Source organism: Centroberyx gerrardi, chromosome 5 (assembly GCF_048128805.1).
Source record: "Centroberyx gerrardi isolate f3 chromosome 5, fCenGer3.hap1.cur.20231027, whole genome shotgun sequence".
Lineage (NCBI taxonomy): Eukaryota > Metazoa > Chordata > Actinopteri > Beryciformes > Berycidae > Centroberyx > Centroberyx gerrardi.
The window spans coordinates 28,510,438-28,526,272 of record NC_136001.1 but is presented as its reverse complement, the minus strand read 5'-3'; the positions used below and the strand labels follow the sequence as shown (position 1 = coordinate 28,526,272).

The 15,835-nt window shown below is 43.1% G+C and overlaps 4 protein-coding genes across 5 annotated transcripts; 1 reads left to right on the top strand and 3 right to left on the bottom strand.

Moving 5' to 3' along the window:
* Positions 1-194: 194 nt before the first annotated feature.
* On the bottom strand, positions 195-2,530 carry LOC139925924 (bcl-2-like protein 1). The gene is made up of 3 exons (XM_071917449.1): positions 2,402-2,530; positions 804-1,460; positions 195-703 (listed from the first exon to the last, which is right to left on the bottom strand). Exons 2-3 carry the CDS (start codon positions 1,326-1,328, stop codon positions 560-562), a joined length of 669 nt encoding a protein of 222 aa, XP_071773550.1. The 5' UTR covers positions 1,329-1,460; positions 2,402-2,530; the 3' UTR covers positions 195-559.
* Positions 2,531-3,143: 613 nt separating this feature from the next.
* Positions 3,144-8,485, bottom strand: adnpa (activity-dependent neuroprotector homeobox a). The gene is made up of 4 exons (XM_071917448.2): positions 8,121-8,485; positions 7,382-7,494; positions 6,199-6,291; positions 3,144-6,089 (listed from the first exon to the last, which is right to left on the bottom strand). The coding sequence occupies exons 2-4, from the start codon at positions 7,487-7,489 to the stop codon at positions 3,735-3,737; spliced, it is 2,556 nt and encodes an 851-aa protein (XP_071773549.1). The 5' UTR covers positions 7,490-7,494; positions 8,121-8,485; the 3' UTR covers positions 3,144-3,734.
* Positions 8,486-8,758: 273 nt separating this feature from the next.
* Positions 8,759-11,778, bottom strand: LOC139925938 (DEP domain-containing mTOR-interacting protein). 2 transcript variants are annotated; one of them, XM_071917467.2, is made up of 9 exons: positions 11,629-11,714; positions 11,309-11,487; positions 11,025-11,148; positions 10,573-10,751; positions 10,160-10,372; positions 9,914-10,051; positions 9,671-9,741; positions 9,245-9,349; positions 8,759-9,033 (listed from the first exon to the last, which is right to left on the bottom strand). In XM_071917467.2, the coding sequence occupies exons 1-9, from the start codon at positions 11,709-11,711 to the stop codon at positions 8,908-8,910; spliced, it is 1,218 nt and encodes a 405-aa protein (XP_071773568.1). In that variant the 5' UTR covers positions 11,712-11,714; the 3' UTR covers positions 8,759-8,907. The 2 variants fall into 2 exon arrangements, with proteins under 2 accessions (XP_071773568.1, XP_071773569.1); XM_071917468.2 differs by having other exon boundaries at positions 8,762-9,033; positions 11,703-11,778.
* Positions 11,779-13,217: 1,439 nt separating this feature from the next.
* Positions 13,218-15,140, top strand: mafbb (v-maf avian musculoaponeurotic fibrosarcoma oncogene homolog Bb). Its single transcript, XM_071917447.2, has one exon. It carries the CDS (start codon positions 13,473-13,475, stop codon positions 14,454-14,456), a length of 984 nt encoding a protein of 327 aa, XP_071773548.1. The 5' UTR covers positions 13,218-13,472; the 3' UTR covers positions 14,457-15,140.
* Positions 15,141-15,835: the final 695 nt, after the last annotated feature.

Sequence of the window (15,835 nt, the reverse complement as noted above, 5' to 3'; positions counted from 1 at the left end):
ACACAAGAAAAAACATAAATATATTTATTTTTTTGAAGCATGCCTAAAACTCCAGTACAGCCAACAAAAGGAACTGAGCATTACAAAGTTTAAAATGAAATATAACTTATATTATCTGTCTATTGTCAGTTTGGAAACAATTAAAATTGGTCATTGGATAATACACAAAGGAAAAAATAAAAGTAAGAATCATCATCAAACCAGCTGAATCTTTCCCATTCGCTCTTAGCTTATCAGATCCATTTAAAGCACTTCCAGTCTTGGGTGTGACACCCTTTACACAAACAGAAAAAAAGCTTTGCTGTGTGTAAAAAAAAATAAAATAAACAACCAAAAAAATCCCAACAAAAGACACAGGACAAGCGGGGTGAGAAGTCAAACAGCTCACCAAGCTACATATGGACACTCCCACAAACTGCCATAGCCAATCGAGATCCTGTCAGTGCACAAGCAGACTGGGCTTTTGTAAACATTAACTATTTAGTTGTGTTTTTGTTGACGTAGTGTTATACAAGATGTGCTGGGGTAAACAGGATGCCACTCCTTGCCCTCCACTTCATCATTGATGTTTCTTTGCGATGAGAGCGCCGACCAGCACTCCCGTAAGCAGCACCACTCCCACTAGCAGCCATCTTCTTAGACTCTCCTGAGATCTCCTCGCTTCTGCGGCTGCGTCTCTGCCAAAAATCTCAGCAAAGCGATCCTGTAATGTACAATTTGAGGAACTGTGTTAGTTGTGCATGCCCAGGCCTCGACTGAGGTACCGTAAATGAATCTTTCGTTTGCTCCCCCTGGATACTCACCCAGCCTCCTTGGCTCTGGATCCACGGCTCGATGTGGTTATCCAGGTATGTGGTCATCCAGTCTGCGATGCGGGACACCAGGTGGTTCATATCCTTCTCGACGCACTCCACACAAAGGGCGCCCCCAAAGGCGAACAGGCCCACCACCCGTCCCCAGTTGACTCCGTCCCTGAACACCTCGTCCATCACGCTCTCGAAGCTGTGGTAGGCTGTGGCGGGGGTGATGTGGAGCTGGGAGGAGAGGTCGCTAAATGCTTGCGTGTAGCGCAGTTCAAACTCATCGGCCGAGTCCCGAAGCGCGGCCTTCACCGCCTCCATGCCGCCGTGCGGAGATGACGGCGTCCCCGACCGGCCGCTGCCGTTCCTGCTGTTGGCCGACAAGCCATTAGTAATAGCTGCGTTGGCCTTGTCTCCCTCCGTCCTGTCACTGGCATCCTCCGGCCCCAGCTGGCAATCCGGGTAGTTCCTCTGAGACAGTTTATAGCTTATGAAGAACGCCACCAGTTCTCTGTTACTGTTCGACATAATGTCCACACTGTAAAGCTCCAACACACAGCCAGCCTACACAGACCTCATGGTTTCTCCTGCTGTGCCTCACAGTGCGTCAGATGTCACATTTGAGGTTGTTCACCTTCCGCTGCAGCTGGCAATGGCAACCTGGAAACATATGGAGATGGGAAAACAGTCATATTCTTGTCTGACAGTTAAGGAGAATCCTGAACTAATTAAGCATTTAGCAAAGATGAGTTCACAATTCACCATGTAAAAACAAACTGGCTGCTGTTTTTTTCCCCATGAAATCCAATCACTATTTAACCATTATTTGTATTTTGAATTGAAAAGCACTTTAAAAACAATTGCCTATATACCCTGAGCTGGGATCAGTTTGGCAATACTACTTCAAATGGTCGGTGTTTGGAAAGGGGGCGGGGAGGCTGAACTGTCGCTGTGGCTCAGAAGGATGTCTGTGAAATCAGTCGAGGGGACTAGATAAGTTCAGACTTTTAAAAAAGACATGCACTACAACGTGGACTCGCAGAAGTGTAGCTTTCGTATAAATGTAACGTTAGCCTAATAATTACAACGCATCTAGCCATGTGAACAGTTCGTGTCCACGGTGGTCAGCAGTACAGTAACGTTAGACCCAATGCAGACAAATCCACAACTCGATGCAAACCGCAGTGGTTTGAGCTGTAGCTATCAGCTCGGTCAGCGTTTACTCATGCCATAAACCAACAACGCCACTTTTACTGCCTAGTGTAACTTAGGTTCATTAACGTTATCGTGACTAGTAGTAGTACCGTCACATATCAAGTAACGTTAGCCTAGTAGCTACATTGCTAGTTTAGCATTGTGAAACACAATTCCATCAAATCATCATTACGATGCAAATCAAACAAAACGTGTGTTTTTTAGATGCCCACCTACTACCGCTGACAGCTCTGGCTACAGTTCACCAACATCCTGTTAATTCTAGCTAAAGATGCTAACTAACGTTAGCTGTTTTCATGTAAACATTACACTGGAAACGCAACAAAAACTAGATACTGTATCCATGGGAATGTTTTGACATAATCATTGTTGACAGTTATACTTACAACTGCTAAAAGAGTGTATTTCCTTTCAGAGTACAGCTATGGCATTACTAAAAGCTGTAGTTGTGCATACAATTACACACAATATGGACATTTTTGCAGCTGCAGACTCTGTGGCCTGGACAGTGATGCACGCTGGCGATTGGCCAAATTTGCTACTGTACCAGCGGAAGTCCCGCCTTCTTCTGTTACTGCGCCAATCGACGATTAAGCATAACGGAAGTTAAGGCGCCCGAAGAGTGAGAGAAAAATCATTACTTTTCCACGTATGAGTTAACGTATTGACTTAAACAATATCATAGTGATGTGGTGGTAAATGGAAAGGTGAGTAAACTGTGGCCTCCAGTCGCTGATCTTCATAAGGCAAACAACTTATCTAAATAAAAAATATATACTTTCAGAAAAGCATTATCCCCATATTATTATAACTCATATCATTTTCATATTACTTACTATTGATGTGCTCTCTAAATTTACCTCATAAGAACATGTCTGCCCATTAAGGTGGGAAAAGTTTCAGTGGGTTTACCCTCTGTTACGTGCCTGATGATAGTGAGCATTTCATTAACCACACTGAGAGATTTTTGTTCCTCTCCAATTAATTTTACAGTTGAAATCCCATTTCAGCTCTATGCTTAAAAGTTTTAATATTCTAACGGTACAGTAGGTGAGACACATGAACGTTCATACTCAACTGTGTATTATCTAACATCTGTGTAGGAAAGGGGCGACTTGGCACAAAAGACAACATTGTCATCGATAATGCCTATGGACTGGTGGTGTTAAAAAACATATACCCTCAATAGTTTTTATTAAACAAACTTATTTATTAAAACAACGTGTACATAGGCAATTAGCATATCCTACGCTTTCTAAATGTGAAATGACAGTATAATACAGTTTCATCTCACAGTTGAGAAAAAAAGTCAATATGAAAGTGGGGAAATTGTCATGTTCATTTCAGAAATCTTTGTGACAGTTAACCAATAAGTAACACAGATTGTATGCGTAAACTAACAAAGTACAATGGCTAAAGTATATACAATGTCACAAATGATCAATTACAGAAGCCATACACTTTTGCACTATAATGTAGCTTAATTTATCTTTTTTTCCTTTCAACACTGGTGTTGAGGTCAATATTTGGAATTACAGTATTTTTAGTGAACCATGCCATTAGACCAAATATTTGTGATTTATAATTGCCTGTAGTCCCGTAACTCTCTCTCTGAGGCCATCTCATATGCCAATGATAAAGATCTTCCACGTGTCTGATTTCAATACTCCTTTACAACTAAACCGTTACTCAACCAAGGCACACTGCTAAGCAGGGACACTAACAGAAAGCCACCCAAGCATCTTGCATCCCATCTTGCAAAGTGCTCCTCTCCCCTCTAGAAGGCCCATCCGTGTCCATAGAGGGAATCTCTTCTGTCAGGTTTGCTGGCTCTTGGGAAATCACATCTTCATGTTGGTTTCTGTCAACATTTCCATTCTCAGTAAAGCCATCCTCTTTTTCTGGTTCACTATCGGAGTCAATGGATATGGTCTCTGTGTATGTACTGAGTTTTAGGGTACAGTTAATTGTCTCACATTGTTTGTTTTGGTCTGTGGATGGAGTACCAGACTTGAGGCCTCCAGAACCTGATCTCCCCGCCGAGGTACCAGCCAACTTAGTGTCCTCAAAGGTCATGTCGTGCTTAAGTTTCTTGAGAGCCTGCATGTCAAAGCCAAGTAGCACACCAACTTTCTTGGTTTCGCATTCTCTCTCACAAACCCTACGCTTGTTTGCAAAGTGGCTGGCAATGTCCGATTTCCACAGCCACAGACTCGCAGACAGCTTCTCCTCTTCGGGAGAAGAAAGGTACGGTCGCTTGTTGAAGTACGCCGTGAGGAAAGCTTTTCGGGCCTCATATGTCTTGTGTTCATAGCTTCTAGGATCCAGTACAAGATCATCAGATTCTCCCCGATTCCCCACTGTGGTAGAGGGAATCTTTGACTCCTTGTTCAGTTTCATCCTCTTGGGGTTGGACATGGTCTGAGTGGGTAGCTGCCGCTTGAGGAACCCAGCCCCAGAAGAGTTGAGAGTCAAGGCAGACTTGATGCCTTGGCCTGCCTGGGATCTGCCCACAGCCCTGCACTGCACAAGATGCAGCGTGATCGTGGAGGCCACCATGTTACTTGTGTACACTCCCAAGCAGTGAATGCACTTGTATGTCATCTTTTTTTCAACAGGATGCATTGTTTGGAGCACTTGGTGTCGCTCCCTCAGGTGCAGAGCCAGAGCGTCGGAGATGGGACCTTTGAGGATGGTGAAACACAGTGGACACAGAGTTTTCCCCACCTCACTCTTGCCAGACAGAGTTGCTGAAGGCAAACTTCTGGCAGGTGCATCACTTTTCTTCTCAATCATTTTGGGAGCTGTTAACTTGACTGCAGGTGGGAGGCTATTCTGAGCAGGTGCAGACTGATCTTGACCATTGACAGATTCCTTCATGTTAAAGGTGATAACAACAAGCTGTATGTTATTGGACTTATCTTGTTTGATGGTGAGATCAAAGGTTAGCGGGGATGCACCAGGTGGGCCGGCAAAGTCGTCTGGGTGAGCCTGTCCAACATGCTCAATCATTTTCTCTACATTGTGGAAAGCGGAGTGGCACTGTGGGCAGGTAAGCCCGTGGATTAACATGTGGTTCAGCAGCGTATCACTGGGCAAATAGCGGTTGCAAAGCAAACACTTGCTGGTGAAGTTGTGGATCTTCATTATATACTTGGCCATTGCCCATACTTTCTTTGCCTTGTGCGCCTTTTCAAAATGAGCACTGTAGAGGTTTTCAGGAAAAAGCTCATTGCAAACAGTGCATATCTTCCACTTCTGTGTTTGGGCTGTGTTTACACCAATAGTAGTACTTTCGGCCAAAGCGTTGTTGCCAGGAACTGCGACACGCACCTGATGGCCAGCAATGGAGGACTGATTTTTAAGAACAGAGGCCCCTTGCTTTAAATGACCACCCACTGCATGACCTAGTGGCTCGGATGCAAGGTTGCGGCCCCTAGCCATCATCAGAGAAGCTTTCTGTGACACCCCCGGGAAGGTCTGAGACCTGGACACCATAACGTTGGCATGTCCAATCATGGTTGTTACTTGAGCACCAATGCGCTCGTGGTACTCAACAACATGCTGTACTAGTGCCTCATAGCTTCGGGTAGAAAACTGGCAGCGCTTACAGAGGATGTTGTTGCCATTGACAGAATTAGCACCATTTTTGACTGATGATTCAGAAACCATGCCCAGATAGGGTGAGACAACATGTTGAAAATGTTCCCTGTAGATGTGCCTCCTCACAACATTGTAGAGAGGGTCTCGGTATGTGCATTTTTTGCAAAAGTACATTGCTCTTTCTACATTATCTCCCTGTCTGGCTCTGTCAAGCAGTGTTTTGTCCTTCTGTCCCACCGCAGTTCCCTGGAAGGTCCCATAACTCTGCCGTGCTGAACTGGGTATATGGAATATTTTAACATGCGTCTCCATAGTTCTCTTGCTTGCAGTGAATGTACAGTATGGACAGTTGAGCAGAATGCTGTTCTCAAAGTTTTGTCTGTGAACATTGCGGAAGTGATTCTTGTAGCCTGAGTAGTATTTGGAAGAAAATGGACACTCTGTGCAGCAAAATGGCTTAGATCGATAGTCCTAAAAGACATAAAGGAAAAAATAAATAACTCAAGACCATGAAGACAGAAATGGTAATTTGTGAGTTATAGAAATTTGATAAGGCCTAGAACATGGGAATGTGGTTTACCTGTGTCTTAGAGTATGATGGATCCCATGAGCAAATCTCAAGGCAAAGAGTGCCCTTTACATATTGCTCATTGGGGCAAAACTCTTTGAAGTCCTGTGTACAGAAAAGAAAATGAAGGCAAACATGTTATTCTGAATAAATCTTAGCATACATCCAATTTGTCATTTTTGACAGGCTACATGTCTTTATGAATATTGGCCACATTGTCTTTCCCAAAAGCCTGTTACCTCATTAATTGCATCACTCGCATGAATCGTGGAATAAATTAGTTACATTAGATAATTTCTTTAAAAAACAGGTGTAACAGGTATAACATTAATAATCATCAGTTGAACAGCATGGCATATTCTGCTGAGCCTTGCTAAGCCACACTTTTACATAATTTACACTGAGTTGTCTAACAACAAAAAAAACATTGTATTTTCTAAATTCAATTTGGGCATTTGCGATCCTAAAGCTTCTTAGCAAGATAGAGGACAATCTTATTTAACTATTCCTGCAAATTGTATGTCATGAAATTTGTAGGAAGGACAGCAAAAAGTATAGTGAGTATTTCAGTTTTTACTGCAGTGAACTTTAACATTATCAGAATTTACCAACTGCTTTAATTGAAAATGAAGGCAAGACTTTCCATCCACTGCTGAAATCTAAAGAGCAAAGACAAAGACAGTGAATAAACAACAGACTACACTTACAGCTACATTTAAAAATAATAATAATCTTCCTTTTGCCTCATCTGTTTTTCTCATGTCATTGTCCATGTTATTGTAACTGTTTGTCCCAGCTCCTATTGGATTCTCTGTCGTTCTGGTGGGGATCCCTCTTGACTTGGCCCGCTAAAAGTTTCTTCCATTTTTTTCCCAAATAAGGTTTTCTTGGAAGTTTTTCCTTGTATGATTCGAGGGTCTAAGGCAGGTGGTGCCAGGTAGGCTAGGTTATGTAGAATAGGTAGGCTGTTATGTCTTGCTAAAATCTGCTATAGTGTGTCTTGTGCTTTGTTCTCTTCCTTATGTTTGCCCTATATCATTCTGTTCTATGGTTGATTAGTTAGATCTAGTTGGGCTCATTCTCTGTAAAGTCCTATGAGAGGGCTATATAAATAATCAAACTTGAACTTCCTTAGGCCTATTTTCAAGTCATGGACCTCGGTTAAACTGAAATTTTAAATGTAAAATACACTCACCTCCGCTGCCTCCTTGCAGTATTCCAGCCCAATGTCTCCAAGTGCTTTTTTCACCTGCTTTCTGGCTCTCCTTATCCTTGTAAGGTTGTTCACTGGGAGTTGATACATCTCTCCTGAAAAATAAGACAGACGAAAAACCGCTGATTAGTTTGGTGCTGGCTTAATCTAACTTGTTACAACGTGGATCCTAGTCTCAAGCCACATTTCATCAGGCTAATTGTCTAACTTGGATGTATTTGAATTGATACTGCAGATAATAATTACCTACATCCACAGAAATTCAATTCTTCAATAGGCCAGAGGCCCACTTCAACAGTAAATCACTGTCAGTATATTTACTTATGTTGATAAATTAACATTATTGCTAGGTTCAAGGCTCCAATTTCCACAGGGGCCCAACATCCTAAGATTTCAGGAGTAATGCTTCAAGTTAGCTAACGTTAATTGATGGACTCTTGGTTGGGATCAAAACAACCGAATCTTGCTATCTTGCTGGGGCTTGCTATCATGTGACCTCGCCTGCTCAATTAGTTAGCTCTGAAATTGGGGAGTCGGAATATTGCAGGATATGCGGTTAGCTGAAGTGGCTAACGTGTTAGCCAGCATTAGATGGGTCGCCCGCTCTTGTCGGCTTGGCCACTAACCTAGCATTGAAGCTAGCGTTGCATAGCCGGGTAACGTTAGACAATTCTCCCCCTCATTGACAAAAATCACTTACTGATGCACCATTTTTACTCACCTTAGGACACGTTTGAAGATTAAATAGGTTGCCTAGCTAGATAAATGGCTAACAAAGGCGCTAGCTAGCCAATCGGGATGGTCAAACTCAGTTGAATGATGATGTTCGCTCTCCTCAAAGCCGGTGCTGATGCTCAGCTCCAGAGTTAGCAAACTAGCTAGCTATCACATTTGCTGTGCTGCAGCTAGCTAACTGGAGGAACGAAAGGTGGAACAAAGTAGTGCACATCTCAAGAAAACAGCATATTCTCCATCAATAATGGAATGAGATAACTAGCAGCACCACCCTCTGTCCTCTGGATGTTTCTCCTATTTGTACTAGCGATGAAGCCAGCCTACTAGCTAGCGATATCTATTCCAAGTAAGTCAACACTCAATCCAAAATGGCGACGACAAAAAGACGGAAGTCATGCAAGGGAACTGGGGAGGGGGTGGGTGGCTGAAGTTTCAAGTTTTTTATCCATTGTTGTGATTGATAATAATAGAATATATTACTTTTGATAACAACAATAATTGTCCTGGGATCCAGGCACATGAAACCACAGAGGCCCGTGGCAGCCCAATAGAGTTTATACAGTTTCCATATTCTTGTTGCAACATTGATAAACATTTTCAGTGATTTATATTTTGTTGCACCCAAATGTGTAAGAGCTGACCTTCGCCCCTGTTGTCTGTTAGAGAAAGACAGTTAATGATATAACATTTTATTCCAGCAAATGGATAAATTGTTGTGGTTGGCAGAATGGTTGTGTTCAAATCAAAAGTGAAGACACTTTGATATAATGTGGTCATTCCAGTGGTTCCAGAACTTCCATCACAACGGTGCGAGGTCCTGTCATCACCAGTCTTGAGACCGTCCGGTAGTCCAGGTACAGAACGCTCTGTCCATTCACCTGGCACACAAACTGACGAACCTTAAAAAACAGAGTGCCAGGAAGATATTATTTTTGTCTCAGGGTGCAAGTCAAATTATTTTATGTATGAAAATCATTTGAAGTTAATAATATATATTCCCTGTGGTGGATGGGTGCTTATTTACTAAATAAGCACCCATCCACCACAGGGAATATATGTATATTAGTGCCATGTGTATACATTTTTAATATGGCTGATATAGTATGTTACCTTAACTCCAGCAGCTGCTGCAGGGCTTCCAGGATCAACAGCCTGGACATAACAGGGAGCCATGCCTCTGACAACGAAGCCCCAGCCTAATGCATCCCCCATCACCTGGGATATGTCATGGAAGACAGAAGGGTGAGAACTCTGTTTGATAAATTGTTATTACACGCTCAGTAGAGATGAAAGGTAAAATCCGCCCCAAAACAGAATTTCTATTGCTTTGGTTTCTGGCAGTTTAGTCTTGGTTTGTTAACATGAAAAAGTCTCTCCAAGAGCTAGAAACAAGAGAGCCTTGGCTTTCTTTCTGATGCCAACTAAGGCCAAAATCTGTTAATGCTTTGAAATCCTAGCAATGATGTGCAAATGTTCATTCTGTTCTTGCTGATTTTTATAATCTTAAAGAAACCAGGTTGAATCATTACAGCTCACCGTCAGCACTCTTTTGATGAAGGGTGCACCAGGTGCCAGCAGCTCTTCACATGTAAAATTTCTTGTAAGCACTGCAAAAACATTAAAAGTATTTATTCATCTTGTTTGAAGATTTGGAAATTAAAACACTATGCCCAGAAAAACTGAAAAATAACAGATTGTCAAGCAAGGTTCAATCCCAAAGATCTAAATTTTAGTGACATTTTGAAACATTTGTAAAATGAATATAGATTACCCACTTGCCTGATTTAGGATTGCATCTCACCAGTGGGGTTGAAGACAGCTGGACAAGGGGTGGAAATCCTGCAGAATGTAGCTGAAGGGAATTCAAGCTGCCTCGCCGCCCATTGGCAACCTGTTTCAAGTCTTTACTCGACCCCACTGTGATAAAAATGAATGAATGAATTATGCAATTATGCAGCAATAAGCAAACATAGGCATTCACATCTCCGTAAGTGTAAAGAGTGCAGAGAAACTTTTTCTTTTTACCAGACTGGAATCCGTTGTTGCCCTCCTGGGGTGGGTTCTTGCGCAGGACGAAAGGACTGTCAGGACGGTTGTCCTCTTGTGTCTGCACTGCCACTTCTTCCTCATTGTCTTGCTCACTTTCATTTATCAGTTCAGACAGGCGGCGCCGGCGGCGAAAATTGATGCAGAACTGATACAGTAGCCCACTGTCAAAGAAGTTGTGCTTCTTTGACACTGGTGACAGGAGTGAGAGCGCACACAGAAGAATTGGGACACATGTTAGAATTAATGGGACTTTTTTTGTGAAGAGAGGATAAGTTTATTTTGTTGAGGTTGTAAAAGCCCCAGCTGGCCATCCACTGCTAGAGGTCACTGACAGCCAGCGCATTTCGAATACCATAGATCAATCAGGTGAAAATGATGATACCCCTCACCGTGTTGAATGATACCATGCTCCTGCAACGCACGGCTCAGGTCCAGTCCCTGGCGCCGGCTCTCTGCCTCTCCATTCTGAAGGAGCCAGTCAATCAGCTGGCAGCCGGGAAAGGAGCGCTGATACGCAACACCATGCTCCTCTCTCAGCTGCAGAATAGAGTCCTTGCCCGCTATGAGACTGAAGAAAGACACACAAACATGGGCCTGTGTCATAACATGCAAATTGACTGAAAGCAATTAGACAAAAGTACCATTATCTATTTGAGAGGAGATTTAGCATACCAAATTCCAGGGTGGAAAATTGTAAGCCCAGCCAATTAATTATATTCTTTCACCTACATGTGTTATGCACTATGACTGTGATTCCCCTCAAAAGCCATGATAGAATGCTTCAAGGTCAACTGTTCCCACTCGACCAAGAGAATTTCAGGGCAAACAAAGCAGCTCTTACTGTTCATACAGCCGTTGTCCTCGCATGAAGATTTTCACCTCTGTATTAAAAGGAAATGTGCCATCGTCCTTGCGGAAGCGGTACAGCAGTTTTGCATCCTTGAACACAGGCCGCTTGTCACAGACTAAGAAAAGGCGAGATATAATCCCAACGACTCTTCAAAGTGATGAGACTCTTATTAAAGATACAATACATTTTTCAATGATACAATCGGCCCTTTAAAGACCTCTTGAGAGGGTGACCTTTGCCATCAGCTGAGGCTTGGCAAAGTGCTTCCTCCTTACCGTGGTGAACAATGTCGTGGTCCATGAGGTGCTGCAAGAGGCAGACAGCTGTGGGCCGATCCGGAGCTTCCTTGTGGCCCACAAGCCAGTCGATAAGCTCTTGGGCCACGAAGCAGTTGGGGTACGTGCGCAAGTGGTACCGTCGCTCCTTGACCAACTTTCCATCATGAAGCCTCAACCTTGGAGTGAAGTCAAAATCAGCCATAAGCCTAACCGTAAACCTTAAATCTTAAATCAGCCATAAAGTAGTTTGTTTTACGTTTTCTTTCTCCCTCTCTCTCTCTCTCTCTCTCTCTCTCTCTCTCTCTCTCTCTCCATACCTTAGTTGTTCTCCAGCAATCATAACTTCAGCCTTATGTTGTCTGGCCATGGTTTTTCTCCTAATGCTACTTACTTGCTCCATGTTTGTTATCTGCAATGGGCTGAAAAGTTAACGAAGCTAACTCCTGTTTATGGTCCTTTTTGTTTAGCAAATAGCCAGTGAAGCAAACAGAACCCTATTGTCATGTGGGATAGATGTTGTGTATACAGAGAGAGAGAGTGAGAGAGACAGAGACGTGGTCATTGAGACCAAATTCCATCTTATACCATGATAGCTGCTGCATTTATTTGAGGATGCGACAGAGGGGGAAGGTAGCCACCATATAAGAAGACTGTCCATTAACAACAATGTTAAAATTCATGTTTTCTGTCACATATTTTGTTTCTTATTTTTGAAAAACAAATGCCAGAAACAAATGTGACCTCTAAAAAGCTTGTCTTAAACCATAAAGTGCTAGCTGGCTAATTACGGCCAACTGAAGCATGTTGTGTAACTGTTTTCTGACACTTTTTTGGAGAGTTTTGTTAGCCTATTTGTAGTGCATAACTATGCACAGCAACCCTTTGGCATTTTCAAAATATGCAGCATGAAGCAGACAAAACTCACAGGATGATTCTGGGTGTATTTTGAATGCTACAACTAGCAACATAATTTCCTGGCCTTGTTAGCATTTGGTGACCCGCCTGAATCAAGTCACATTTTTATGGTTGTGGAGTTGTGTGACAGCAGAGCCTGAGAGACATGTCAGTGACAACACTTGTATTATGGTATGCGTTTATTCAGAGTTAACATAAGTGATGACTGAGTAAGTCAGAGGTGATGGAACCTAACCCTTAACATTACTGGCAATGGTGGAAACCCCTTTCCATTTCCTCGCTTCGGGGTGAAGCTCCACTTCTTTTCTATGCTGACACCAGCAGTGAAGGCCAACGGCCACAAGGTGTCAGTATTGACCCGTGTGCTAAGAAAATGAACACAGCAACCACAACAGTGACAATGAATTGTCCTGCACCTCCATATCCCTTTTTGTTGTTGTTAGAGGGAAATCATACAGGCATGGCAATATGTTTAAAACACCAGTTTATAAAGACAGACTGAATGCTGAATACAAATTTCACATTGTAGTTAAACAATTTCAATAATAATTTGAAGTAAGCAAAGTCAGTCCTACGAGTTTAGTGAAGATTAAATCTTCTTTAAATGATTCAAGTAATGTCTACTCAAGTCTGGGTGTGTAGTCAGTTGGCCGGGCCAGATGAATATTGTGATGAATCCAAAACAAGCCTAGAGGATAAGTGGAACAAAAACATGGAGACAGTAATGAGCCATTTGTACGAGTGGGATAAGTCGAACGTGAAAAAAATAGAAGAATGTGCCACTGTGCATTATTTCGCCCAGGATTTGGTCGAAATGATCATCACGAGCAGCTTCTGAAGACACACTCGCATCAGCTTTTATGCAAATTGCCCTCTTCAGCGTCTTTTCATTGGAGAGGAGCATGGAGGTGTAGTCTGCAAGGCGTGACATCATGCCAATGCAGCTTTATGAAGAAAGTGCGCTTCTCCTGAACAGGCAGAGGTGGATCTAGTCCTCTGGCATCTCAGCGGACTTAGTTTTGTGGCCCCAGAAGCCTACAGCCTGCGCGGTACACAACTAGTTCACCTCCGGGTATAATAAGGTGGGAGCCTTTTTACGCACGCATGGTTTTCCTTCTAGGCTTGAATCCTAGTCAAATTTCGGAATTATTGTCATTTTCAAAGTGAGTGCGATCATTTCACTGACTGCATGAAATAAGCTGTGAGCGTTTTGGAGCTCTTGGAGGAGACCAGCTTGCCGAAGAATATGACCGCCGAGGCGCATTTACATTTGGGACTGCAGAAAACCCCCATGGATTTCGTCAGTGACTTCGACTTGATGAAGTTCGGCGTCAAGAAGGAGGCGATGCAGGGGATGGACCGCTCCTTCATCGGGCCGTGCAGCCAGCTTCAAAGACCGGACTCCGTTTCGTCCACCCCGGGCAGCACGCCCTGCAACTCGGTACCCTCGTCACCAAACCTCAACCCAAACGAGCAGAGAAATAACCCCGGAGGCGACCAGTTCTGGATAGCCAACAACGGGGGTTACCCGCAGCAGATGTACCCTCAAGCTTTCGGTCTGACACCCGAGGACGCGGTGGAGGCCCTCATCGGCACCACGGCGCAGCAGGGCCACCCGTCTGCGCCCCACGGCCACCACGCGCCACCTTTCCAAGCTGAATTTGAGGGGTACGGGCACCTAAACGACCCCGTCCAGCACTACGCGGGACTCGCGGGTCACCCCGACATGCAAGGCATCCCGAGCAGCCACTGCCAAGACCAGTATCACAAAGACGACCTGGGGTCTCCCGAGTCGCCGGAGGCCCAACAGGTCCTCGGTGCGCACCACCATCTCCAGCAGCAGCACCACAGCCGCCACGACAGGCGAAACAACGCCGAGATCCACTTCTCCGACGACCAGCTGGTTTCCATGTCCGTCAGGGAGCTGAATCGGCACCTGAGAGGCCTGGGCAAGGACGAAGTGATGCGTCTCAAGCAGAAGCGCCGGACCCTGAAAAACAGAGGTTACGCACAGTCGTGCCGCTACAAGCGCGTCCAGCAGAAACACGTTTTGGAGCACGAGAAGACCAGCCTGGTTTCTCAAGTGGAGCAGCTGAAACACGAACTCAACAGACTGGCCCGGGAGAGGGACGCATATAAACTTAAATGCGAGAAACTGACCAGTGCAAACTGTTACCACGAAACTGGGTCTACCAGTGACAACCCTTCCTCACCTGAGTATTTAATGTGAGTGATTTTTTTTATTTCCTGCAGAACTCTGATGTTATTTTCCCTATAGGGAGGCATATATGTTGACAGTGGGTCCTGTACCTGTTTCACAAATAATCCTATTGATTCATCATACCTACAGGTCATAATCAATGTGGGATATACCGAGTCTATCTCTCAAATAAATGTAATTGATACAACTAGGCAACAAGTTATGAATGAAAAATTACATTGAAACATGCATGCAGGACATGTGTGAGATCTTTTTTTTTTATTTTATATAGGCCTATCTGTATTTTGTCTGAAAGGAAATACTTGAAATCAGAGAATATCCACTTTCCTATTATTAATGTATTTGGATTTTAGCCTTCTTCTGTTTCAGTTACCACTCAATTTACATGGCTGATGGTGATTTTGCTTTGCTCAGTTTTCTTTGCTCAAATGTTGTCCATATTTTGTGTTCACGCTTCCTGAAAATAGATAACATACCCAAAAGAATGATATACTAGAGATTAAATTTCCATTATTTTTATGAAGCTGATTCTGCTGGACAGATTTGTTCCTTATTTTGTTTTCTTTCTAAGATAATATACAATTATGTAAGAAAAAATTGTAGTTTTTTTTTTCTCAATATTGACTGGCATTGTTTTGTATTTAAATTGTTTTTCATCTACTATGGATCAATAAAGCCATTGTGACTTTTTAAGATTGTGTCTCATCAGTTGGCATTGTTACTCTCTAACAGAAACTATCCTTACAGTTAAGTATTTCCTTTGAATGCACATGCACACTTTTCTTTGTAATTTGCTTCATGGTAGTGTGATTCATTACACTTATAGAAGCTATTTGAGCATTTTGAGTCATCATGCTGACAATATGTAAATATCCCAAATTGTTTTTTAAGTGCGTAAATGCATAATGCAAGCTACATCTGACACAATATCTGTACATACATTAAATTAAGGTTTTGAAATATGCCATACACAGAGTATAGTAACAATTTCAAAGTGAATTGTCAGTTTAGATGTAAACGTACACGTATTTAAAAAAGCATCGTCATCACTATAAACAGTCATTCTGAAATCATCCTGTAAAATAGAAACCCAGCAACACCAGATTCAAGAGGTTCAAGGTTTAACATTACTTTAATATTAGTATTAGTATTTTGTCAAAGCGACTTAATTTGAAGATACATAATGGAGCTGAACTTGCTTTCTGAGCACAACGCTCAATCAAACCTCGATTTCAGTATTAGAGGGCCAAGGGAACACGCACAGTAACATGCACATGCCGTGTATTTGTTGGTTTGGTGGTAAATGAAAGGACGAGTGGCTTTCTCTTCTTCCCTGACCTTTGCCCTTCGTGGAGTGCTGCTTCCTGAGGGACCCCGGCATGTGAAAG

Excerpts from the sequence above, each read along its gene's own strand:
- LOC139925924 (XM_071917449.1), bottom strand. The coding sequence starts at position 1,328 with ATGTCGAACAGTAACAGAGAACTGGTGGCGTTCTTCATAAGCTATAAA. Across the intron at positions 704-803 it reads TCCAGAGCCAAGGAGGCTGG|GATCGCTTTGCTGAGATTTT; the intron begins GTGAGTATCCAG and ends TGTACATTACAG.
- adnpa (XM_071917448.2), bottom strand. The coding sequence starts at position 7,489 with ATGTATCAACTCCCAGTGAACAACCTTACAAGGATAAGGAGAGCCAGA. Across the intron at positions 6,292-7,381 it reads ACTGCAAGGAGGCAGCGGAG|GACTTCAAAGAGTTTTGCCC; the intron begins GTGAGTGTATTT and ends TTCTGTACACAG. Across the intron at positions 6,090-6,198 it reads CATCATACTCTAAGACACAG|GACTATCGATCTAAGCCATT; the intron begins GTAAACCACATT and ends TATGTCTTTTAG.
- LOC139925938 (XM_071917467.2), bottom strand. The coding sequence starts at position 11,711 with ATGGAGCAAGTAAGTAGCATTAGGAGAAAAACCATGGCCAGACAACAT. Across the intron at positions 11,149-11,308 it reads CCACGACATTGTTCACCACG|TCTGTGACAAGCGGCCTGTG; the intron begins GTAAGGAGGAAG and ends GCCTTTTCTTAG. Across the intron at positions 9,742-9,913 it reads GAGATGCAATCCTAAATCAG|TGCTTACAAGAAATTTTACA; the intron begins GCAAGTGGGTAA and ends ATGTTTTTGCAG.
- mafbb (XM_071917447.2), top strand. The coding sequence starts at position 13,473 with ATGACCGCCGAGGCGCATTTACATTTGGGACTGCAGAAAACCCCCATG.